Raw genomic sequence first — 27200 nt, forward strand, 5'->3', positions numbered from 1 at the left:
CTGAACAATCCCAATTCTCTCACCTTTCCTCATAACAGAGGTCCCATCCCTCTGATCATCTTGGTGGCCTACTCTGGACTCACTCCAACAAGTCTGTGTCCTTCCTGTGCTGGGGACCCCAGAGCTGGAGCTGCAGGTGGAGTCTCACCTGAGTGGGGGCAGAGGCCCCTCCTCACCTGCTGTCCATGCTGTGGGGATCTGTCCAGGAAAAACTATTCTTTCCCAAAACTCAACACTAAAAAAGGAGTTGTGAAGAGTCCTGGGCTTATTTTGAAGCCTAGAGGATGCAGGAAACACCCCCCTGGCACTGCACCAGTCAAGCAGTAACTTTCTGGAGAAGGAAACCATCAAAGCCATAGGCAACTGAGGAGAACCTGGTTATTGAGGTTACCTGGCTGCCACCACTATGGTCTTCTGTGCAGAATAGATGGTGAAGCAGTGTGGGACAGCCCATTCATTCTCACTCTCCTCCACCTGCAGAAAAAGAAAAGATTTTTCTCATCACTGCTCAGTAAACACCAATAAACACTGAAACTGTCCTCCTTTGCTGGCTGGGAATGCAGTAAAACAGATTCCAACCCGGCTGGGGAAGTGCAGAACAGCTACTGTTTGATGAAAACCACCTATTTCCATGTTTATTTTGGCTCTACATGAAAATCTACTGTGTGGTTCTACTGCAGGGACACAACAGCACATCCAGCAGGGCAGGGAAAGTGGTCAGAGTAGATGTGACTCGTTACTCACCGGAGGGTCGAGCACTATCAGCTGCAAACCAAAGACAGAAAGAACAATCCTGTCAGAACAGGGATGGGGAGGCAGGAGGGCTGGTTATATGCCTAGGTGTGTGCAGGGGGGCAAAACACCAGGGCAAATACATTCCTATTTCCAGATCAGTCTCCCACAGCAGTGTGAAAATGAATGGACAAGAAGGTGTGGTGTTTTGCTAATGTGGAAGAACAGGCTCATCACCTGCAGAACAGGCTCTGTTTGACACACATGAAGGTCCAGCTGCTGCTGAGACTGGCCTTGGGAGCTGTTTGTGGCTTTGGTCCTTTTGCCCTGAAGGAATTCCTCAACATACCTTAGGCAAAGCCATTTCCTTAACCCTGTGGTGCAACTTGGAACCACTTACCAACATGCCATGCAGGGAGAGGTGTCCGTGGATTTTGAACTGGTTTGTCCCTGTGACCCCTTTGCTTGTGTACAACAACATATCTGAGAACTGCAAAGGCAGGAAGAGGACAATCAGTGTTCTGAAAGCAGCAGGCAGGACCAAGGATTTTTTCTGACATCTCCTTAACAATCTGTTTCAAGGCCAGAGTAGATGCATGAAAAATGCCATTTCTCAGTCAGGTTGGCCAACTTTCCTTAAAACCACTTGATTATTTACAAGGAAATTTTAAAATTGTGTTAAAACTCTGTGCCATTAAGGAACCAAGCTGACTAGACAGTAGTTCCACAGTCACTTTCCCAACAAATTAAAGTTGAAGACTTTGAGTTTATGAAAGCCAAAAGCAACACCCACCAGGAAGAACATCCTCTGCTGCAAACCCTTCTTAGTGAGCTTGTACAAACAACCTTCCCGGATAAACTCCTGCAGTGGAAAGAGAAAGTCACACAAAGCTTGATCCTTCCCAGCTCAAAAGATTTTTATTTTCATCCCAGAACACACAGATGTTGATTGGTGCCCAGCAATGATCACTAATAGATTTGTTAAAGGCCAGATGACACTTTTCCTCCTGTTTTGTGACATGAATCAACTCCTTGCTGCAGCCAGCATTTAAATCAGTGAAGGAAGAGAAGGGAAAGAAGCAGAATTTCTGTTGGACAGCAGCATTCCACCTATCACACTTACATCCCACTGCAGTGACTGCCATAGCATCCCCAAAGCACGTGTGATGCTCCTGTACTTATGCCCAATACATCTATCAAAAACAAAGAAACAAAAAACCAGGCAGGAACTACACAAATCCCTGTAAAACAGAGACACCAGTACAGCCCAGTGCTGTGGCTCTTGCCATCCCTATGTTCTCCCAGGCTGCACCAGGCTGACACAAGCAGGTCTGGGAGTGGATTTGCTATCCAGTGGGACACACCAGCACACAGAGCACCACACCCCAGTGTACCCAGTATCTGTACTGGAAACACAGAACTGCAGGTAGAGTCTGAGCAGAAGCATTTTTGATCTATTCCTCAGGACATCACTAAGGTGATGGTCACATCATCCATGGGATTTACTATGAGGCAGCTACACGAGGACTCCACAGTCATCCCATAAACCAGAGGGCCAGTGATGGCAAATCCATGGTCCAAAGGCATTTCCTTGACAATAAAACCAACAAAGGCTCTCAGAATTAAGCAGAGGCACTTACCCTGCCAGGTGCTGTGAGATTGTCTATCCCAATCAGGTCGTGCTGCAGCTCTGTCAGCTTCTGGAAGTTTTCCAGGCGGACGAGGCTGTGCTGCAGCTGAGATGTCATTTCTGTGACCTCCTTCAGTGCATCTGCACAGAACCAGCAAAGACAGGATCAGAGCAGAGCACAGAAACCCAGGCCACCCACTTCACCCCTGGAAAATTCAATCTGAAATTGAGATGTGAAATTTATAACCAGCTTTGGAACAGAACAGTGCAGTGGGAAGGGACCTACAATCACCACCCAGTCCAACTGCCAAGTTGTTAAAGTGTATTTCAGAGCTAGCCAGTGGGTAAACAGAGATTAGCAAGCAACTTCATAGCACTTCCTGTGCTTCTGGAGATCATTGTGTATCTCAGATATTGTTCATATAAAAAAGTATTTACCATGTAGCCAGAAGCAAATTAAAAAATCAAAGCCAATTATTTCTGCCAAAGATTACTTGGTCATGAGTGGAATTTACCATGTATGTTTTTGATACTACAAAACAAGAATTTTTTGCCTTATTTTTACTTCTAAATGACAAAGAGTTCATAACAAACTACTTTTTTCCCTGCTGAAAAAGGAGATAAGAACAGGACCAATTTGAACCACTGGGATCCATTACCATGAAAAAATCACTTCCTGGAATGCCAGAAAAAAACCCATTTACATTGAATTTGTGGACATAATTGAACATAAGTGTTCAAGGCCAGGCTGGATAGGACTCTGAGCATTCTGGTCTAGTGGAAGGTGTCCCCACCCACAGCAGAAGAGTGCAAGAAGATGAGCTTTAATGCCCCTTCCAACCCCAACCATTCCATGATTCTGTGATTAATTCTTGTCTCCCCAGGGCACAGACAAACAGTTGGATGTGCCTGGAAGGCAGAGCTGGGCTCACTCACTCCGGCAGTCGGCAAAGTCCCGGTGCTCCGCCGTGTAGTGCTTGCACAGCCTGCCCAGGATCAGCTTGTAGTGCATCAGTCTCTGGATGGGTTTGAGCAGAAAGGTGTTGAGGGGCAGGTAGCAAACCTTCTGCAGCTCAAACTCCTTATAAACCATCTCCAGCTTCTTGAGGCGCTTGGTTGCTTTTTCCAGTTCTGTCAGGACCTCATCGTGTTTCTGCAGGTAACTGGTGAACTCCTGTGGAATCAGACAACAAATTGCTTGGATCAAGGAAAAGAGTCTTTCATAATTAAAGGAATTGGCAGGCAGCTCCCATCCCAGGTGGCACTGTGCCTGTGCCTGCTGGGAATACCAAATGCTGGCAGTTGAAACAGCAGCCCCACAGTCCTGCACTCCCATCCAAGCCACTCCTCTACTTCAGCACAAGTGTAGTTGTTCCACAGAGGCACTCTCTCAAAGTAAAGGTGATTTCCTTTCAGAAGAAACTAATCTGCTTTTAAAAAAATGTGTATTTTTGAATTAAATAACCTTATGAATCAGGGTCTCAACAGGGGAGCTGAAGAAATCATTTTCCTTTCTTTTCTGCTGAATAAGCAACAAACACCTTTTGTCAAGGTAAATGTAGGTGGCTAAATAAGCAACAGAGATACAAAGCCTTCATGCAATTATTGTATTATGTTTTCTTTCTAAATTGTTTATCAACAATAATTGTTTGCAAGTTACTTCAAGATTGACTGAAATAGAGTAGGTTTAGATGGGATATTAAGAAGAAATTCTTCTCTGTGAGGGTGGGCAGGCCCTGGCACAGGTTGGGCAGAGAAGCTGTGGCTGCCCCATCCCTGGGAGTGTCCAAGGCCAGGCTGGACAGGGCTTGGAGCACCCTGGGCTGGTGGAAAGTGTCCCTGCCTGTTGGGATGGATTCACAATATATGGCATGGAGAAAGAAGAGAATATATGGCATGGTGAAGAGAATCAACAGTCACTGATAATGCTTTAACAACTGATGTTTTTAATGTTGTTTAAATGCACAGAAGGTCAAGTGAAATGTCTTTTTTGCTAAGTCATTGTTTCTTCTTCCCAGAATACCCCTGTAAGCTCAGGGGGTTGGGGGAAGATTGTGACATTATGTTACCTGAAACCCTCTCCTACTGAATGTAAATCCCCTTACCCCTATTGGCCCAAAGCCAGACTCCCCTCTTGTCCCTTATTGGTGAGTTTGAATCCCTCCAAAGTCCATATAAACCCTTGAACACGAATAAACTTCCTCTTTGTTCCTCTCCCTCTCCAGTGGTCTCTGTGTGTCCTTTCTCTGGAGCTCCCAGTGACCTCGTGGTAGGGGAAAGCAGGGAGCACATTTTCTCCCAGGTTATGGACTAACAGCTCCAGGACCAGGAGAATTACCATATCATTGCAGAAATCATAAAACACACAGCACCAACGAGGCACAAAGAAATCCTACTGGATCACCTGCCCACAGCAAGGGTGGAATGGGTGAGCTTAAGGTCCCTTCCAACCCAAACCATCCTGTGATTCTGTGACTAGTGGGAATACTAACCCTTGAACTCTCATCCTTGACAAAACGAAGACTCAACAACCCCAAAATTTCCTTTCTTCAGTCCTGTATTTACCTTGAGAAGGCGCATGTTCCTGAGCATGACGTCTCCAATGCGCTGGTAATCTCCTTTCACATGGGCATTCGTTCTGCCTTCCCTGGAACACACACAGGGGAAAATAAGAAGGCAACCTACATGGGGGATCAAGAAATTTCTATTTCCTCCCTCCACCTTCCTCTGTAATTCAAGACACATCTTTAGCCATTTGAGATTCCCATTTCACTGCTCAGATTGGAAACTTGGTACATTAAAGTGGAAGCTGTATAAAATAACAAACACAAAGCCATGCTTAGAATACTGAGAGAGGACTAGAAATTAATTTGTGTGAAAGTCTATTGGGGAGTTTAACCACTCAAAACGTCTGAATAAATGTAATAACACGATCCCACATGAATTTTTGAATTTATTTTTGTTCACACTCCTTTTGAATGGTAATTATATTGTAATATAATACATTAAGTCAGGAGAAAGTAATGCCAAGGTTAAGAGACTAAAAACATGCTCTGTGAAATAAACAGTCCTGCAAGAACTGAACTCTCATCTTAATTACAAAAACTGTTTTCTGTATTTTCACCTGGAGATTCATTAATTGGAAGGTGTGGGAAAACCACAAAGATTTTTTGACCTTGTGTCCTTCTCTTTTCTAAAGCCTGAGAGACACTGCCAGGTTATATTAACAATTGGACTTGACAATCTCAAGGGTCTCTTCCAACCTAAATGGTTCTGTGAGTACAAAACCCTTGCTCTGATGCACAATTCATACGACTACAGGATATGATACACAAGGCAGAGCTTGGAAAATGGGCTTTGCACAATGTGTTTAATATTTTTTTTATAACATATAGTAAAAGACTTTTCCTTGATTTTATTGATACAGAAATACCAGATCAAAGAGCGATTAAGTCTGGGTTTGACATGAGGATGTAGAAAAAGGCCCTTACCAGAGTGACAGCCTTTGTTCAATCTCCTTCAGAAAGCCTCGATGGAACTCATAGATGGGGTCTATGTTGGAGAAGAGCAGTGTCATCAGGCCCTCTGGCATGGCATTCTCCTTGATAACTGCACTGCGGAACCACTGCGGGAAAACCAGGAATTCTCGTCAATGTCTCTGTTTCACAACTTCATCGTTAGCATAAAAATTCCTGCTCCTGCAGCAATGGGAGAGGAGAAAGTATGCACAGGGAAACAGCAGAAAGGAAGGAGAAACATTTAGGGAAGATGTAATTTGTGAAAAATGGAAAGATGGGATTTGTTTCCTTGCGAAACTTTAGGAAGATGAGACACATGTCTGGCTCTGGGCATGAGTGTGTTTCTGAAGGCAATGATGGGATGGTTGGTGACAGCTGAGTGACAGTCAGTTACCCAGTGGCTGCCCCATGCAGATACAACTGCTCTCATACACCTTGGAGCCCTGTGCAAGTTACTCAGCAGCTGCAGACATCTCGTTGCAGGTCACACTCTGCCCTTTATCGCTTTCGGTTCCCCACTCTCTGGCAGGGACAGGACACTACAAAAATCCTCTGAGGTGCCAGGTGTTCCCCCATCTTTTAGGAGAAGTGCTGGGAAGCCTGTAGGAGGAATTGGAGTGAGATGGTGCTTGCTGAAGTTGCAGAGAACACCTCAACTGAAGATGAATAGCATTAAGGGACTTTCAGAAACAAATCTGGAAACTCACACTGTCCCCCAAACCAGGACTCACTTGTCTGCTCTGGGTAAAAGGAAGAGGAAAAAAATGAAACTGTAAAACAAGACAAAATTTCCCAAACCCCCATGGGTCCTTGATGCTCTTTGCAACTGCCATCTGCTCTCACATCCAAAGGAACAAGGATAAAAGTTTCCCAAGGAAAACCACTGAGATGATGGCCAGGTCATAAGCAGAGCTGGCAGCTATCACTGAAAGTGAATGCAAAACACTTCTTGTCTCTGTTCACTGTTTTCAGAGCAGAACTTTGTCTAAGTCATCAGGATGGCACAGGGTGGAGCTGCTGAAGCAATGATAGTAGTCCAGAGAAGGTACCTGTTCTCCCACAGGAGGAGCTCTGGAACAAGGGACAGCTACTTGGCTAATGGATTATGCTACATATTAGGAAGAAATTCCAAGTTTTTCCAAACTAACAGCTACAAATCTGTCAAGAAAAGCAAAAAAAAAGGAATGAAAGTCAAACATCCTTACCACTGTGATAACTTCCAGGTCTTTTAAGTAGGTCCTTTCCGTGGCAAGAATCTCCTTGGCTATGAAGTAGGCCTTGTCCGTGGGGTAACGCTGGAAGGACACACAGCCATCAACAAGCAGCAAAATACAAATGCTCTATTTATTACTGAGCATCAGCTCAAGCCTTACCCCCATTTCCTCTTGCTGTGTGCAAAGGGAGCAGCCCATGTCAAACAGGGCATCTCTGTATTCAGTATCACACTCCCAACAATGACTTTACTATAAAATACTTATATCATGATTATTACAAAGTAATGTCAGTTATATGGCACTTATCATAGAATCACAAAATGGTTTGGGTTGCAAGGGCCTTAAAGCCCATGTTGTTCCACCCTCTGCCATGGGCAGGGACACCTTCCACTGTCCCAGGTTGCTCCAAGGCCCATCCAACCTGCCCTTGGACATTTCCATTACATGAACTTCCATTTCAAATCAAGACAGCACTTTACAAAGCTATGGGAACAGTTATTCCAGGGTTCCCAGGTTTTAAACACTTCTCTGACCAAACACAGCACAGCAGATCTGCAACACAGTCCTTTTCCAAAACTGTTATATTCCACCTGCAACTTTTACTCAAGTCCTTTGCAGATTGTATTAATTAGCTAAGAAAACACCAAAATCAAACTGCAGCAGTTGTTGACTATGGGTGCTCCAGGGCTGCTATTTAAAGGGAAGGCAGAATGGACATGGAAGCACAAAGGAATGAAGTGATGCTAAGGGATGTTCTGCAGCTGCAATGACCCAAAATCAGAGTTAACCTGAAAATAGATATTACTGAAAAACACATAATATTAAGGACCTAATCCCATTGCAAGCTAAGATACTGTTCTGTCTCCTTAGCTCACTATGCTGTGGCACAGTTTTGTGCCAAATCCATGCCTGGTCAAAATCTGTGTAATGAAGAAATCTACCAGTGAAACAAAAGAAAACCACAGTGACTTTAAAAGCCAGAAAAAACTCATCTTTCTCAAGGTTTCAGTACAGCACCAGCAGCATCGTGGCAGCACAGAGCAGAGAGCACACATTGCAAGGGCTGGAGAGTTTGCAGAACATGCTCTGATTATCCAAGTGGAATTACAGCAGCATCAGCTGTGGAAAAACTCCTGTGGAATCTAACCTGGTTGAATTTAAATGATTTGTTTCATCCTGGGTCTGTTTCACTTAAAATAACATCTCTGAATGGACATGGAAGCCTTGAAAAGCTCAGGAGTTGATCAAGCTGGAGATCAATACAATATAAAAAAGTTCCCTTCTGGGATCTCACTTTTATAAATTAGTTTCAGCCTGAATGAGAACACAAGCTGGCAAAACACCAAATTTTGCAAAATGAGGCAGAAAGGGTTGGGTTCAGCCCTTAATGCAGCTAATGAGTTCACTGCTCATTTTCAGGGTAAAGGATAAATGAGATTGGAAGTATTTTTAAATTAACTATGGAAACTAGTTGGAGTGATCTGCCAAAGCTGCAAACTCTACCTTAAAAAGTCTAAAAGAGACAGAGAAGCTGCCAGCTGGGTGAGTTGTCTCCAGTTCAGCTCCCACTTACTGGGTAAACCTTCCTCTTCCTGGGAAACACTTGCTCACACCACACCCACACCATGGGTGTTTCTCAAAGCATCCTGCAATCTGCCCCTGTTATCTGGGGTCTCCAGGAGAGGAGTGTCTGGAGATGCCCAAGGACATGGCACAGACACCCAAGAGTAAGGGCCCATGACCTTGCCTGAGGATCCTGATCCTGCCAGAGCTAAGACAACCAGGACACTGGATGGGGCACACAGAAGAGCAGGAGTTAACAGCACACGAGGTGGATTCTTCTTTGAAGCTGCATGGAAAACTGAAGATCCCAGTGTGGCCACTGGCTCCATATGGAACTGAGTCTGGACAGTGGAGCTTTCCCTGCACTGTAATGGAAGGTCAGGATCCTTCTCAAGTACAGAAGAATTAACAAACCTCCCTGCCTGCCAGCAAGGCAAGGCAAGCAAAGAGCCTTCCAGAAAAAGCCATGGAACTCTACTGTTAGGCAGACTTTTCTATCCTACTGGAAGAAAAGCAGCAAACCCGGAGTTGTACATGGGGGTGAGGAAAACCCCACACCATGTGGGGGACTGCCCAGTTAAAGCAGCCAGTGCTGCTGGTGGGCAGAAAGGGAAGCAGCCCAGGTACAGAGCACACCCTGAAGACTCAAAGCTGTTCCTGCTTTGAGACTCACCACACCTGCAAAAGCCAGGGCAATTTTTGCCTCCTTCCCAGAGAGCAAGCCTCAAACATCAGCAAGGCCAGAGCACTGTCCACCTCTCTCCAGACAGAAGGGTCAGTCATGGAGAGGAAGCTTCAACAACACAGCCAGTCCTGCTGACCAAGCCCATGAGGGACTGGCTGTGAGAGAGTTCACTGTGATGCCTGCTTGTTGTGAAAGCTGAAGCAGAGCTCAGGCCCTCTACAGCTTGATAGGACACCTCAGGATGCCTCTAAAGATCCTGTTATGATCAGAAAGTATGGCCTGGAGGACCAACATAGGGTGAGATCAACCCATGAGACTGCATGGGAAGGAAGGAACTTAGGAGGATCACTGTGTCCAACTCCCTGCTTCTTGAAGGTCCAGCTGAAAATAAACCATATGACTAAGAGCATCATTCAGATGCTCCCTGATTTCAGGCAGGCTTGGTGCTCTGACCACTTCCCTGGGGAACCTGTTCCAGCAACCAACCACCCTCTGAGTGAAGAACCTTTCCCTAATGTCCAATCTGAACTCATTTCCATTCTGGGGTACAAAAGGTAGATTTTCAGCACAGATCTCTGCCACACTGTTCCAGCCAAAATAGGGAGAGGGGGTCCCAGTGGTGATGCCAAGAAGACACAAGAAGATGCCAGGAGGGCAGTGGGGACTCCTGACACAGCTGTGAGACACACTCAACTAAACCTTCAGTTTTTAACACAGTCACCAAACCAATCTGCTCAATCACAAAATAAAACACAATGAGCATTCAGCAGCAAGCACAGCTCCTCACCTGACCTCAGCAGTGCCAGCACAGCTCCTCACCTGACACCATCATTCCCAGCTGCACCGTGGTCTTACCTTCCGCTTCAGTTCATCATCATCTTCTATCCGGGCCCCGCCAGCGTCGCTGAGGACAGGACTCAGCAGAGGGGATGAGCCCTGGGCAGCTGTGCTCAAGTTCACCTGAAAGGCCGGGGTCAAGCCCAGAGGACTCTTCAGCACAAGGGAGGAGAGCTGGGAATGGTCCACGGGGAGGCCTGGGTGGGAAGAGAACAAGAAAATGGAGTGGAAAAGGAGAGAAAGTTATTTCAAAGACAGCACAACTAAGGTGATTAATCACTGTTATGGCAAACCAGAACTGCAATCTCATAGTATTTTAAAAAAGGCAAAAGAAAAAGAGCAAAAAGGCATATAGATCCCAAGATATCAGTGTATACCACAAAGCAAAGGAGGTGTTTCCTGCATCCCATGGGTTATGTGGCAGCACAGTAAGGACAGACACTGCTACAACTGGAGTTAAGGGAAGGATAAATTGCTTCATGTCAAGGAAAAAGTGCTGCTGAACAGCAGCACAGCTCACAACATGGGGTTATACTGCAGGACAAGAACACAGCTTTCATTTTTCCTTCTCAATATGGGAGTTACTTTTCAACCCAGGGAAAAGCAAGGACAACTCCTTCCACAACTCACCCCTCCAGAGGACAAAGTATGTTAAAAATACATTCAGAAATGAGGGAATCTCCAAAATTGGTCCAATGGGAGATAAAAACCTCTTGCTCTACATAGAGGGAGCATGCAAGAGAGTTCTCTGGTTCTTCTAATATACAAATAGAATAATCTCAAGAAAACTAATTTTGCAGCACTGGGTATTAACCGGATGAACACAATCCACAGCTAAACCTGTTACAAGCAGGAGCAACATGTACTGCTTTGCTTTAGATTGTTGTCTTTTTTTAAAATATTGTTTCATTTGTGGATCCTCTAGAGATTTCTGCCACATAAGGCACCACCCCAGTGAATTCAAGCCTCCCCTTTTCAGCAGTGCAGACCCCAGCTCGGGGGTTCACCCTTCCAGATTGGCTTTTTGGGATCAAACAAAGCTGACAGACATTGCAATGACTCTACACACAGAGAATTCCTCCTAACCTCACGTATCATTTTTTCTGATCCTCCCTGTGATAAACAGATGAGTGTCCTCAGATGAGGCAACTAAACAGGCACCAGCAGTTCAGTATCTCCAGCCCCAAAACTCGGCTCCCCAGCAGGATCTGTCAAGTCACAAGTGCTAAAACCACCTGCCCGAAGGCAAACAGGGAAATCAGGAGCCAAGCCCAAACTGCCAACTCATCATTCCCAGACTACTTAGAAATCATCACGAAAGGCTTTAAAACCCCCAGTCCCCACGGATACACAGCATTTCCTGACACAGCCCCGAGGTGCGGGTGCCGGGGAAGGAGTCGCGAGGTTTCGATTCGCAGCTGCTCAGGCTCAGGAAGCACACCCAGGGCGAGGCAGCCCCAGCCTGGAATTCCACATGGACAAACGCAGGAAGCTAAACAGTGCTGCACTCGGTCACCTGGAAGAGATTCAGATCATCCAGGCTGTGCAGTTAACTATTCATACACTAGGCCAGCACCAGCTCTGGAGCAGAGTTTTGTTTCTGCCTGAGCATTTTCTCCATTCCCACCGCTTTTAACAACATCCCAGGAAAGCAACACTTCCTGGCATTTGTTTTACCTATCCAAACATTTCCAAGTTTATTGGAAGTTTGCTTTTACATGCCAGGAATGCTGAAACAGCAGCTTTCAAACCAGTGAGCTTGCAGGGGAGAGGAGCTTCTTTTAATTCTTGGAATTCAACATGAAGTAGCAGCAAATTCCAGAATCTGTAACTTGAATTGCTCCCAGACAGCCCAAAAGCTCAGATACAGGGAGAGCAAATGGGATGTGCCTTGCTCTAAACTCCACTGCTTGCCTATTTCAGGTTGTTCTTTTATCTCTTCCAAGAGAAGCTGGCTGGTAAATTCATTTCAAATACTGCATCCAAAAGCAAGAACCCCACTGCCCAAAGCCAGAGTGAGTGATGGAAATGAGAAGCATGTTCACAGAATTCCAGAATGGATTGGGCTGGAAGGGACCTTAAAGACCATCCTGTTCCACCCCCTGCCATGGGCAGGAACACCTTCTGCTGTCCCAGGGTGCTCCAAGCCCTGTCCAACCTGGCCTTGGACATTCCCAGGGCTGGGACAGCCACAGCTGCTCTGCCCAACCTGTGCCAGGGCCTGCCCACCCTCACAGGGCAGAATTTACTCCTAATATCCCATCTAAAACCACACTCCTTCAGCTTAAGGCTATTCCCTCGTCCTGCCACTTCCCAAACTTGTCTTTCCTAGAAAAGACTGTAAAATGTCACAAAGCAGCTTGGGTTAGCTTTTTGGCTAACATTTGTTTAATTAAATGTTTGATGTAAGCCCAGTATGATGGTGTGTCTTGGCAGCTGACATTACAAGACTGAAATTTTAATTCTTGTAATCCAAGTCTTCTTCACCAGAGCAGCACAGGGGGACTTCAGGCAAGCAGGTAGGATGTACAGCAATTCCTTATTCTCCCAAGGAAGGATGGTAAAGGGGGAAGCCATTCCAACAGCTGTTCAATGTAGAAAACTCCTAACTAGATAGAAATGCTGATGTGAAGATCAGGACACGTGACTGATTCCCTCTGACATCAAACTGGTGTTCTGAGTCCTCCCTTCCCCGCAGGCAGCATCCTCCAGACACATTAAAAGGGATTATTCTTTCAGAGGAATGTCTCCATGTTTCAGTGTTCTGCATGAAGTGGAAAGTTGTTCTCTACAAGTCACACAACACCCCAAACTGGTGTTGGTAAGTGCTGCAAGCAGGAGCCAGGGCTGCTGTACAATTACATGGGGATTCAACGCTGCAGACCAGACCCTCAGGCACAGCTGAGCACAACAAATTCCTGCTCCCACATCACACACAGAAACACTTAAGGCAATATCCAAAACTGCATCAGGTTGGTGTAATGTTCATACTCAAAGATCTTAAAGAATACTAATACTTCTTAGTTGTACTCTGTAGTTAGAAACATGTATCCTTAAGGTAACAAACTCACATTGATAAAACGACCAACATAACTGAAATAAAAACTAAAAACTGATCAATAAAACATTGCCAAAGCACTGTAGCTTGCATGGGCACAGCTACAGACTTCAGTGAGGATGCTGGCCTACCCTCCACAGCTATTGGGTAATACTGGTTAGGTAGAAATAGTAATACTGGTTATGTAGGCCCCATTTGGTTTCCACTAAGGTAACAAGCAGAATGGTAACAAGCTTTTGGAATCACTCCCCAGTTATTTTTTCAGAGGGTATTTCCACTCTTCAACCTAAATTCAATTCCCACACACAGAAAGCCAGATTTGAGCACACAGGTTGGCCAAAATAAAATTTAAGTACAGATTCTGTAAGCTTTACACCTGCATGCTTCAAGTAATTCAAAGACAGACAACTAAAACAGTATCCCGGTACCACAGAGCATTATGGGATGGACAAAAGCTATGTGAGGGTCAAATGGCACCAATATTTCTTTATCTAATGGAGTGCCTCTTGCATTTAAAGATATAACTTTATTATTATATCATTTTTATTACTACTACTTCAAACAGGTGAGATTGCTTTTAGGCTACCCCTCTGCAGAGGCTGACTGAAGCTGATGGGAACCCACTCAGACCCCTCCTTCTGCCCAGTGCACTGCTGAAGCCATCACATGCACAGACAAAGCATTATTTCTAGAGGGAAGTCATTAGCAAGCCAATGTACTACAAGTGAAATCCTGGAAACACTCTTATCTTCCTTATTCCAAAATATCAGAACTAAGAGATTTCCCCCCTGCAAATATTTCCTTTAAAAAGAAGAGGAGTAATTGGGAGATAAAGAATCTTGAATATCTAAGAACCTAAAAAACTACTTTAAATCCAAAGATCTCTTTCTTATCCTCAAACAGGTACAGATTTATGTACCTCAAACAGATAAATTTAACTTAAATGTTTAAGTTATTTATAGCACTTGGCACATGTCCCAGTGCAACCACATGTACCTGTGGAGTCACATCTACACATGGTACAGATGGAGAGTCCAAAGGTTGCTCCTGGTTTTATGATCACATCCAGGATCTGAAACAATCACCCTTCTTTTGCCACCTTCCCTTCCCTGTAAAGGTCATGCTCTTTGCAGGGAATTTACCTAAACACTGGCCTCTGATTCCTGCAGGAGCACTTTCCACTTAGAAAACATGCAGTTGTCTCCACGTGCTATGTTTGCAGGGAAGGACAAACTTCCAATAGAAACAGATACACAGAACAGAGTTCCAGGGACATACCCAGTTTAAAAGGTCTCCACAAGAAATGTAATTCCTACAAAGAAATCTGAACTTCTAGTCCCATTTGTATCCCAAGCAAAAGGTCTGCACAAACCAGGAATTTGAAATCCACATATCAGTGTTTGCCCCAGCTGTGCTCTATTTTCAGTGAAGGGGTTTGGGGGGGGAAACTGTCTGGAGAAAGCTGGGAATAAAACTCTAAGATGCCTTGGCTAGGAGAATAAATATTTATTCTATTTCAAAGACAAAGGTAACAAAAAAAAAGCTAAAAAGCCCATGTTGTCATTTATATCAAAGTTTTCCTTGTTTTATTGCATAAACAATTAAAATTATGAATTAGTACAAATCTGTAGTTTCATAATTGGCAATCTGAACAGACACAAAGATACTCAAACCCCCAACATATAATTCAATAAACATTGACCGTATAAAAGATAAAGTTCAAGAGATCAATTAAGAAATTCCAGCTCTGTTTGTTTTAATGTAATCCTTTCCTGGCAAGAGTAGCACCTATGGAACTGGGGAGTCCCTCTAACCAAGGCACACCTACCCCTGTATGGATCAATAAAGGGGAATTGTGTTTCAAGCAACAGCAGGATATTGTGGCTTTGGAAATCACACAGCAACTCCTTCCCACAGACCAATTAACCACACTCCAAATTTGCCTCTCAAGAGCTCCAGCTCAGCTGCTGGACCAATCCTATGAGAGCCCAAGAGCAGGTAATAAATTAAGTGGATTTTATGATGTGTTTGGAAGTGTAAACCCTCCCCATGTTCATAAGGAGGATGTACATGTACAGCCATACATATACACACAGTGCTGGTGATCAGTGAGGTGTGAGAGCTCCTGAGAACGACAGGCAAGGACAGCTAAAGGACTACACTGAGGACTGGGATGATACTCATTCATTCCATCAGTACTGAGTAATTATGGCTTAGAACATTTTCCAAAATGACAATAATGGGAATGACTTATCGACAGGTTTGCACCAAAAAGCATAAAATTATAATGACTTTTATTAGTGTCTTCGCAAAAATCTTCCCCTTACCAAGACTTGCAACTAAGCAAAAACTACCACCAGAAAAAAAAAACCCCAAATAAAAACATCCAATACCAAACCATAACCAAGCCACCAACAAAACAAAAAAATCCTTTAAACAAAACCACCTATGACCACAATACAAATAAACACAGGAAAAAAGGAGATCAATACTTGGTATTATTCAGATTATCCAGCAACTTTGGAATTTGCTGGAAAATAAAGTGAAAGTTGAGAGTAGATCAATACATCACCCTATTCCATCCTAAGATAAAATATGGCAAGTCCTGGGAATACACAGCATGTATTTACTAATGAATACTTTAAAATTACAAAGTCTACACACAATAGATAACACAGGTTAGTAATTTTACCAAAGCTTAACCAGGCAATGGATAGGTCAGAGAACATTCCATGACCCATGTTTTGTGCAAATTTAGTTTCACTAACTGCATAGATGATGATCAAAAATGCTCTGATGTAGTGCTTTGCATTTAATAAATGTATTTAAGCATAGAAGGGTTGTAGGTGTACACACAGAGCAGATTAAACTACTCACTCAGGACACACATTTTGGTGTCTTTTAGTCACACTGCAACGTGCAGTTGAGCACTGCAGAGAGCCAAACCCAGCAGCCTCACTCACTGGGAAAAGCCACTGATTTTGACATGCTTCCTGTGGCTCAGTGTTTGCTAAAACAGAACAGAGAGATGTGGAAGGATGGAAAACAGCCCTGCTGAAGCAGGAGGAGTGATGGCTCCAGCACCCTCCTTTTTGTGAGTCACCACTGCAATAGCTGCTGGGTGCACTGTGTGCAACGAGCCTGGAACCCCCTGTGGTTCTCCTGCTGCAGAAACACAGCACTAAAACCTGTGCATTGACCAGAAATGTAGTACCTGTGTATGTCCAAACCAGCCTCCTGCAGAGGGGGCTGGAATGTGACAGAACGTACCTGCAGAGGTGAGTGCTCACTGCCCATGGACTCACCAGGCTTACACCTAGGCTTTATCTGCTCTGCCACAGCTCCTCACATGCTTTCTTCTTGCATGGGACACTTGACAAAGATCTTCTCCTTTTTCCTAAGCCCTCTTTTCCATGCCATGTGGTTCCTGCAGCAGCAGTGGCTGCTCAGGGTCTGCAAGGCCTCCGGCTCTCGGTGAGGTGGTTGGTACCAACACCACACCTGCCAGAGAACTACTCACCTTCATGAAAAGAAAACTTGTGTGCTCAGGAAATAAACACAAATCAGCAGCAGGAACTAGATTTTAGTATCAACACTGCAAAAAGAAAACCAAACAAACCACAGGGAGTAATGCTGAAAGCTCAGCAGCACTGGCTGGACTCAGGACACACCACACTGCCCCACAGCTCACCAGTTCCCTCACATTCCCCAGAGACAGAGCAGGAGAAGCCATTCCTTCCCTCACCTTCCCCAGAGACAGAGCAGGAGAAGCCATTCCTTCCCTCACCTTCCCCAGAGACAGAGCAGGAGAAGCCATTCCTTCCCTCACCTTCCCCTGTGACAGCAGGAGACAGCTAGCAGAGAAGAGGATGCCTGGCATGGCTCCACTGCATTGAAATAACCCACACATGGTATCTGAGCTCCCTGTGAAGACCTGAACCATCCCATTCCCTTGAGGGCAGCTGGTTTTCTCTCCACTTCTACTGGAAAGTGAATCTAAACTTACCCTTCTGAAGGAAATGATATAGAACCTTTCCTCACAGCTTTCTTGCAATAATAAAACCTCTATTCACAAACTACATTTTCTAGTCTTTTGTGCCTGCCTGGGAAACCATGAACAAAACAACACAGCTCAGTATGCAAAGATATCCTCAGGAGCCACATGGCTTTGGAAATCAAGAGAAGCACAGAAGAAAGCCACGACAGCTCTGTGCTGTCAGCCAGGACACAGACAGAACTAGCAGGGGCACAGCAGCAGCTCTGAACTCTTAACTAAAACCTTCATCTAAAAATATCTGTACCAAGGGCAAAGCTCCCCTCACTGTCCTCACCTGTGAGCCCACACACCTGCCCTAAGCTAAAGGACTGAGATCCTCCTCACCCCCAACTCTTTAGAAAACAGAAGGGGCACTACACTAAGACTCTTACTACTTTCTTTTAAAAAACAAATCCCTGAGATTTAAAATGGCCAATGAAATATCTGCACAATTGCAACATACAGTAATGAAACACTGAAGATGTTTCAAACTGTGATGCAAGAAAGTGAATTGGGGAGTCTGCCCACTGAAATTACAGGCAGCTGTTTCCTAAGATCATTTGAAAACTAATTAGTTGGATTTATTCCCATATTAAGCAAGTCGAACACATTTAGAGGGAATACTTTTGACTGGGGCATAGAACATGAAACAGAGGCAGAGACAGTTATATGTAATAGCTGAATCCTGATTCTTTTTTTGAAAGATCCAAGAAATTTACAGCCTTTTTCTATATCTTCATCTACATATTTGCCCCTGATGCCACCCCCCAGGCAGAACTCTTCTTTCTGGTTTTCTTTTTCTTCCTTAGGTTACAATAATGTAGTTTGCTGTGAGAGGAAATCAGACAAACCACCTAAAAACACAGTCAAAGGCCCCAGGTTTGGACACCACTGCTAGAGCTCCTCCAAGCTCTGTTTTGAACTGTCACACCACACCCCCATGACATCATCTCCACAGGCCTGAATAAAGTCACATGAAGAGCCAGAACACACATTCAAGAGGAGAGAAATAAAAACATGAGTAACATACAGCACTCACAAACAAAAAAAAAGAGCAAACTGTTATACATTTCTGGAGGTCTGAGTTCTAAAAGTGCTTTGGCTTTCTGTACCACTGGCAAATTTGGGACAGGTTTCTCATCAGGCAACAGAGATTTCACTCAAACAGATACAAGAGCAAGTGAGATAAAAGCAAGTGCTGTGCAGAATAATCAAACATTGATAAAAATAAGTTGGAAGAAATGGGTGACCAAAGGAGGTTTTACCTCCTTGTGTTCTGCCTCATGTTGAGAAAAATTCCACTGAAGTTTTAAGTTACCAGAATTTTGAGAAATGAGAGTATTTTTTAAATGTTTGAGTAAACAATTAAGGTCTTGAATGATATATCAAGACCACATTTAAACTGGTATCAACAATACTGAGCATAAAGTTATGGTTGTAACTAAGTTGCTTATTCTGGAGGCATTGACTGTATTGGTCCTGCACTCCCTGCAAAGGACTGAAAACTGGGCAGCAGGAAAGCCCAGAACCAAACAGCTGAAGGAGATGATGCTTTCCATCACAAGATTTGGGTCAGGTGTAATGGATTTCACATTCTTGCTTGTACAAAAGCAAAATACTCTAAAAACTGCTATTAAAAGCTGAGACTCAGATCTAACTCGATGATCTCAGAGGTCTTTTCCAGCCTACCTGACCCTGTGAGATGCTGCAACTCCACCCCCCCAACCCACAGCAGTCAGGAAGGACATTTCATGACTTTTGCTGTTGCACCTCAATAAACGTTGCTAACTCAGATGTGACCAGTTCAGTAACTGTCTTTCCAATTACACTTCCAAACTTGCAGCTCAAGCCTCACATCAGTCACCTGTCTAACAGAATTTATAAACGCCCTGAAACTCTGTTGTCTGCACTATTCACCCCTCCTAACAACTCAATTTCTCAGAAAATTCCGTGATATTTTTCTGAATGCTGCCCGTATTTTAAATCAAAACTTAAAGCTGTCACCAGGTTTACCACCTGCTGTGCCCCACAGATCCAAATCAGTTCAGAAAAACATCCTGTAAGTATTTTTATGCAGAGTGACTAAATAACGAGAAAGAAGGTGAGATAAACACGATGGGGATTAAGTGCTTTTATAGTCTCTGTATGTCTCCAAACTCCTGCAAAACATGTTTGCTGCTGGACTTCTGAAGGCACTTGGAAGTCAGCAAATAGGATTGTCTTCACAAGAAGTTTGGTGACTCCTGCTTCCATTTGGTTGTGTACACATTCCCTCTTCCAAAGTACCACACAGGCTGTTTATTCCTTAAGGCATAGCACAGACACGTTGCATAGGTTGGTATTTTAAAACTGTCCTTCAGAGATGATTTAAAGAGTTCATTTTCTTTCATAGTGGAAACAAAAATAAAAATAAAATTAGTATCTTGCTAAAGCACCAAAAAACAAGCAATTTAGTGGATGCAGCTGGTAGTTAACAGGCATGTGCAAAAGTGGTTGTTTCATTCAGGTGTTGCAGGAATAGAATATCATATCAGACTTTACAGATATGTTTATAGCCAAAGAAATCCTTCAGTAGACTGCAAGTCTGCATGAGCCAGTTGGGACTTAACTTCTCTGAAATCAGTGGGTTTTCTCAAATGCAGTATTTTCCAACATTGTAGCCTGTTATAACCCATTCTTGATGCAGTGTGATGCACAGCAATGCAGCACCAAAGCTTGGATGCTCTGAGGAAAACTGAAGAGGTATATGAAAAAAAGAAAAAAAAATTTTAAAAATCAACTATGTGATTTAAAATCCAGCCACTGGATTGAGGTTTTCTTTCCTAAAGCAACTGACATCACACCCTTTTGACTTCCAAGCCTGAACAGCATAGAGGGATCCATCCCAAAAATCAAGACTCAATCAATTGACATGTGATGACTTCTCTGTCCAGTCTTCCTGTGTGAGATTTTTTATATTATTCTGAAAGTCGAAAGCAAAGTTATCCCCAGTGGCTTGAGCAAAAGGGTTACTGAAGAAAAGATTTATGCCCAGAGGTGCAGCAGTTTCAGAGTCCCAGGAGTCGGTGTCTGTGCTGCTGGAGTCCTCGGTGGCCGTGGGGGGACAGCTCAGCTGCTCCAGCTGGTCAATAATGTCTGTGAACTGGAAGGCTGAGCTGGACTCGGAGCGCACCGAGTAGGCAGGGAAGTTCACCATGGAGCTGGCCCCAGAGTGGTTGGCAGAGCCATAGGCATGCAGGGAGGAGGTGCCATTCAGGGGCAGGTTATTGAGGGAGCTGCTCTCGGAGCGGTTGTTGATGAGGGAACTGGTTTCAGAGGGGCTCAGGAGGCTCTGCATTCTGCTCGCTTGGGCCTTCACCTCGAACAGCTCCGAGGTGTCCGATGGCCCCTCGTTGTCGTTGAAATGACTCCCTTCTTCAAATTCAAATTCCTCTTCCATGTTCATATCCACAGCTTCAGTGGAGTACCTGTCAGGGCTCGACCCAGCAGAGACTGTGCTTTGCTGGAGGGCCTCTGTAGTTAAACGAGGCGACTCCGACATGCACTTGGAAAACTCAGAACCCTTTAACTCTAACCCCCTGTACACATAGGAAAAGGCCTCAGAGCCCCCAGCAAAAAAGGACATTTCTGCTGGGTCATCATCAATAAACTCCTCTGACACCTGTAACTGTGAATTGGTCAGTGTGAAAGGAGGGGCACCCCGGCTGCCACGCTGCTGCTGTCTGTCAGCAGGGAACACACCTGTGGCAAAGTCATCCTCATCATTGTCATTTTTACAACCAGCAACCTTGCTCTCCTTTCTACTCCTCTCTACATCTACATCTACACCACAATCACTCTCAACAACGGGACAAGACAGGTTACAGTTTCCTTTAACACTACCAAACCCAACACCTTGGAGCACGGGAGATCCATGTTGCTGCATCAGATTCCTCCCCGTTTCTTCTGCTGGTGCTGCAGTGGTTTTGTCTGGAATCCTCGTGTAGGGAGCTCGGGGGTCCAAGGAGGAAGGGCTGGGATCAGCAAAGATGGGCAGGACAGAAGCAGGACTGGCTGAGGAGCGAGCCGAGTACAAGGGGGCAGCTGTTGAGGCAGGAGACCCTGGGGTTTTCAAGCCCTCAGTGAATGGGACACTCTAAGAGGGGAAAAAAAACAGAAACACAACAGATAAAAAGTTTTTTGTAACACATAAAAACAAATGCAACATCTAGTTACACCCAGATGCAGGAGGAGCTCACTTCACAGCAAACAAAACACAAAAGCTGATCCAGCAGCCACTGTGAGAGACATGGCCTTTTTCCTTTAATTCTGATAAATGGATGGAAAATTAAATCCATGTATTTTACTGCCTCTGCTGAACAAGCATCCACAAAGAGAAACAACAGAATGACAGTGAAATTCCATGATGCTTCCTTAACCCCTCCCATGTGACATAAGTGCACTCAGTGAAATGCTTGTTTCCTGCCATGGCCTGCAGAAGGCACCTCTACAATGAACTGGAGACTGCCAGAGAGTACCTGGAGATGAACTAATCCTTTGAAATAATAACATACTAGAAAGTCTGACATTTCCCTTTCACTTCAGCTGAACTTTGAAAAGGAACATGTTACTTTTACACTCCATTGGCTACAACTATCAAACCAGCAACACCCACAAAAAGAGCTGTGAAGCAGGAGCAGAGACCAAACAGTGACAGCAATTCTGGAGAGCTGACTCCTTCACCATCATCTTGGAGAGCTGCTTGTCAGTGCCTGTGACCCCAACCCCAAGAGCACAGCAGAACTGACCTGTTTTGGCACATCAGTGTTGGAGGTGCGAGTGGATGCTCTGACCTTGCTGTGCCTCCTGCAGAAAGAACAGAGCAGCCAGTGAGCAACCAAGGCATGAACCAACCTCCTCCTCTCCTCCCTTCCCCAGGCACCCCCTGCCATCCCACCAGCCAACAGAAGCATCTCAAGCTCTGTTTTATCCTGTCTTGTTAATAACTAGTTCAAGATTTAAAAGGTCAAGAGTTCTAAATTAAATGATGCAGGAGTCAGAAACATACACAAAACGGATTAAAGCAAGACCCAGATCATTCATAGAATCACAGAATCATTCAGGTTGGAAAAGACCTCTAAGATCAGAGTCCAATTGTTCCCTCAGCTCTGCCAAGCCCAGCACTAACATGACCCCAAGGGCCACAACTCCACGTTTTCTGAACATCTCCAGGGATGGTGACTCCACCACTGCCCTGGGCAGCCTGTGCCAGTGTCTGACCACCCTTTCAGTGAAGAAATTTTCCCTAATATCCAACTTAAACCTCCCCAGGCCGTGTCCTCTCATCCTCTCACTTGGTTCCTGGGAAAAGGGACAGACTCCCACTTGGCTACACCCTCCTGCCAGGGAGTTGTTGACAGGTGGGGGTCTTTTGTTACCATTTCCTTTGCCATCAGAATAAACATCTACAAACAAATGGCTTCAGAACCAGAATGAGTTAATCTGCAATGATTTCATAAATTTTTACAAATTCAGTCAACCATAAGAAATCCTGTCTGTTAGACCCCAGGAATTGGTATCTTGCATTACACTCATGCTTAAATTCACTCTATGTCAATAATTAAATAGGAAATCAATTTTTCATATGTAAAGGGAGCTCAACTGGAGTCTGAGACATTAAAAATATTTATTAATAGTTGATTATTGCAAACTTTAAAAAATTAAGTTCCTGTAATCTTTCAGATGAGAGACCTGGAGGAGTTTTCCACATGTAGACAGAACAGCTTCAGAGTCTAGTATGGAAATGACAATTTTATAATAAAAATGCACATTCTTAATTTATATATTTATATGTTCAGAAACAAATGAGTATTTAAGGCCACAGTTTCAGACCTGCAGATCCCAAGTTCAGTTAGGAGCTCTGTCACTGGCTGCTTGCAAAGCTACAGTGGCATAAAAACAGATCCTCAGTGACATCAAGGAATCTTTAATACGTGCTGAACTTTCAGATGGTTAAGCCACACATTGTCCAGAGACATCAAAGTATGACACTGAAACTTTCCTAAGCTTCTTAAATCATCACAAAATAATATTTTTTTTTACATTTGGTTCAGCTACCTTGAGGGAAATGTTAGTAACTGAGAACGGCCATGCCCCCAGCCAGCATTTAAACACTGAAACTCAGGCAAAAAAGGCACTGTGGAAGTCTCAGCTACATTTCACCATACAAAGCTCTCTGATCTTACCTTTCATATGGGGTTCTTTTCATCCCACTGTCCTTAATATAATCCACAAGTTGCTTCTGTGTCCGTCCACTGTGAACCCACAAAAGTACAAATGTTACCAAACACAGGGGATGGGCAGGAAACATGGAGTAACTCAGAACACTTCTTCCTTTTGATCTCATTTTCTAAGACATAATGAGTTCAGCTTTAATGAATCTGTTCTGTTTCTCCCTACCTGTATCTGAAGGATGACCCTCTGGTGAAGAACACAGCTTTAGCCTTTGGCTTTGGCTGATCAAACAGCCTAAAGAACGTGTGATACTCAACACAGATTTTCCAGAAGTTTTTACACTCATCCCTACTTCCCAAAAGAAACTCCAACGTATCTTGATATGGGCCCTGGGGAAAAAAACACAGAAGTTCAGCAGCACATAAAATGGCAATGAGGAGTAAAGGAAAGCACAAATGGGTACCAGAAAGGCTGAACTCCAGTGAGAGGCACAATTTTTCTAAGTCACTTCTCATATACCTTAAAGATTTGGAGTGATTCTGAATGCAGTAAAAAATCATTTAATAGCCTTCAAAAATGTTTACCTTGAAACTGTAAAAGTGTTTCAAATGGCTTTAGAAACACGCTCAATATAACCCACTTTTGGAAATTCCAAATAAATTAAAATATTTAAGTGAAATAGTAGCAATTGTAAAATACTACTGCTTTTTTAGGAGTTTTGATAATTCTTCCACCTGAGATTTTTCTAAGACTGGAAAATACTGCATATATCAGAGGACAGTTACCACATGAAATTTCTGAGGGTCTCTATGTGAGACACATTCCTGCAGAGGCAGACAGTGTGTCCTGTTTCAGGTGTCCTTGACACATGTTATTATAGTATGTCCAAAGGTGTTTGACCTCCTATTTTAATATGAATTAATCTCATCCTCGAGTGTATGTGGAAGTAACAACAACTTCCAGTGGAAGCAACAACAACTTTGATGACATCTGCAGTCAAAAACATCTCCTGTAAATCAGCCAGGCATGAAAAATAACACTTCTGCTATACAGATGCACAGAAAAGATAAAGCAAGAGCAATCACACTATACTTAAAATTAAGCTCCAACAATATAATCTCAGGCCCCTATTCCTTTCTGAGGTGTATCAAGTTATTCTCATTTGAATCAAGAAACTGGATGTAACTTTTTCAGAGTAGAAATACTGAGATAGGATGCACCAAATACTTAGGTTTAGGAATTCTTTTTGATCTTACATTTATACTTGTGTATGTCAAGGGTAAACTGAGGCTGAAACAAAACCTAAAGAACTAAGGTGACAGTTGTGGGTGAGAAAGGAAAGATTTATCCTTGAGTGATGAAGCCAAGTCTGCCCTGCTGAGGCTGTTTTATTAAATCACCAACTCTAGAAATGTTCATAATAAAATGAAGCAGAGGTATTTTTTCCAATTGTCCAGTCTGTATTACAGTAAAACTTGCACAAACCTCTGGATGGAGCTTAATAAGGAATCTTTTCCTCTTGAAGCTCAGTTTTCGGACCTTGGACCAGTTGAAGGTGTTGATTTTCGTGTTACCCTGAATTAAAATGTTGAAAAGTTAAAAGCTGAGAAAAGTTTGAGAAGAGCAGAGTAACAAACAGAATTCTGTTGCAGTTATATAGACATGTGCACATGGACACCTTCCCCACCCCAACACATTCTGCTGTATTTTTAGTTCTGGTGACAACATTCCCTTAAACAAGGAAGAGGCCACAGGGAATTGCAGGATTGCAGTGGCTGATGCACCTCCAAAAAGAAGCTGCCCCACAATAACCAAAGAGGTAAAACACAAAGTGAATGGAAAATGAGTGCCCAAATGGAAGTACTTTAGTAGGTCAGCTCTCTCTGTGTTTTGGCAAGAGGAAAACAACACAAACACATTCATAAACAGGACTCTGAGCACTGAGTCACTTATTTAACACAACAAGCACAGTAAGACTAGTGGGTCCAATTGCTTCAATCAATAGACTAAGAGCAATGGTATCCTACCCAAATACACTGAACATTGAAAGAAGGGAAACAGAACTAAAATATCAGATGACAAACCTGTCCCAGGGCTGTACCAAATGAACTGATATTTTCTGATCACACACCTAACTTCAAACAAAGCCCCTCTACTTCACTGTCGCTGTTGGTTTTGGTGCTTTCCACTCTGCATCAATATAATCTGCACCAAACAATATTTTGGGAACTTAAATGACACTCCTTGACCATAAAATGTGCTAAATTTTAAAGCCATCAGAGACACCTGATGTTAAAATGAGAGACTTTTTCAAAGACATGCCCATGGAGAGCCAGCCAGCCCTCCCTGCCATACCTGGAACACCAGCACGCCCATGTGTGAGACTGCCAGGTTGATTTTGGTGCCCTCGCGGTCGGAAGCGAGGTGGAATCTGATGCCATACATCTCCAGTTTCCGGGCAATTTCAAGCACTTGGAAGTCAGATTCAGCAGGAGTTTGACCCCTACAAAGAGGAAGAAAAATAAAGTTTGAAGAGAATCTGATTCTACAATACTGCCAACACAGCTAATGCACTTAAGCACTTGGAACTCCGGCACTAAGTGAGAATTTTCTGTCTCATTTATTTGGGCAGTTTCACTCCAAGTTAAGTATTACACTGACAGTGCTGTAAGAGGAGCAGTGTGACACAGCTGATGACCAACCTCAAATGCATCCCAAGAAAGATGCTAAAACAGATGTTAACTAGCTCAGAACATTTTCATTTTAGAAACCATAAAGCTGAACAAATCCAAATTCAATCCACTATGCTCCTTCTTCTGCTTGCCTGCTTGCTAATTAGCATTAACCAGATAAGAAGTGAGAGCTGGCAGAGCTGGACAGTCAGCACAACAGAAACAAAGCAAATATTGCAACAGAATGACCCATTTCAGATCAGCTTTTGGGACCACAAAACTTTTACTCTAATACTACGAGGCACAGCACATTCCCCCAGTCTGTGGCTGGATAATTACCTCCATGCCAAGGAATCCAGAGAAGGATCTTTAAAATGAAAACTCATCTGCTGTCGAGATTACACTGAAAACTGGAGGAAGCTGTACAGAGAAGGGAGTAACTGCTCTATGAGGGGGCACAACAGCCAAAACAGCAACACAGAGACTGTTCAAGGCTCTGGCACACACCCCTCACTGACTGTCCCCAAGTTAGCTGATGTCACTGACATTTTGTTCTCCTGCATGAAAACAGTCCCTTTTTTTTCCCTCACCCACCCCAGTTTCTCTCCATGACAGGGAGTGTATTGTATTACTGTCCATTTTTCAGCTGGTAAAAGACTTTTTCCCTGTAAGTCAAACACTCTCTATCAGTTCAGGGGTCCTGACATGGGGCTTAGGATGCTCCAAGAGCACATGCTGCCATGGAAATGAAGGAGTTCTTAGAATGACAGAGTCATAAAATCATTACATCTGGAAAATACCTCAAAGATGATCAAGTCTAACCATTGCTACTGATCATGGCCCAGTTACAAAGCAAACAAGTCCTTATCACAAACACAAGCGTGTCAGCCAAGGTGGTGTCTGAAACATCCTCCAAGACAACACCACTACCCAGTTATAGTCATAAATAAATACAGGCCAGGAGAACCAGGCAAGGCAGGAGACCATTCTTCTGTGCCAACCCCATGGACACCCCACCTGCAGTGCTGCATCCACCCCTGGG

General features: G+C 43.8%; 1 protein-coding gene across 10 annotated transcripts in view; it reads right to left on the reverse strand.

Annotated features, from left to right (window-relative positions):
* The window catches only part of FARP2 (FERM, ARH/RhoGEF and pleckstrin domain protein 2), an 81788-nt gene that overhangs the window by 9960 nt on the left and 44628 nt on the right, over positions 1–27200 (reverse strand). For 9 of the 10 annotated variants that reach the window (XM_071566647.1, XM_071566646.1, XM_071566643.1 and 6 more), the window contains exons 8-23: positions 25842–25989; positions 24972–25061; positions 23712–23875; positions 23498–23566; positions 22061–22118; positions 21168–21408; positions 10198–10376; positions 7086–7175; positions 5854–5987; positions 4928–5009; positions 3299–3536; positions 2373–2503; positions 1526–1594; positions 1133–1222; positions 745–765; positions 392–474 (exon numbers count right to left, since the gene is read on the reverse strand). In XM_071566647.1, coding sequence (XP_071422748.1) covers positions 392–474; positions 745–765; positions 1133–1222; positions 1526–1594; positions 2373–2503; positions 3299–3536; positions 4928–5009; positions 5854–5987; positions 7086–7175; positions 10198–10376; positions 21168–21408; positions 22061–22118; positions 23498–23566; positions 23712–23875; positions 24972–25061; positions 25842–25989 — 1887 coding nt within the window. The remainder of the gene's footprint in view (positions 1–391; positions 475–744; positions 766–1132; positions 1223–1525; positions 1595–2372; positions 2504–3298; positions 3537–4927; positions 5010–5853; positions 5988–7085; positions 7176–10197; positions 10377–21167; positions 21409–22060; positions 22119–23497; positions 23567–23711; positions 23876–24971; positions 25062–25841; positions 25990–27200) is intronic. The other variant, XM_071566645.1, reaches the window with a different exon arrangement.

Source organism: Pithys albifrons, chromosome 11, assembly GCF_047495875.1.
Source record: "Pithys albifrons albifrons isolate INPA30051 chromosome 11, PitAlb_v1, whole genome shotgun sequence".
NCBI classification, from domain to species: domain Eukaryota; kingdom Metazoa; phylum Chordata; class Aves; order Passeriformes; family Thamnophilidae; genus Pithys; species Pithys albifrons.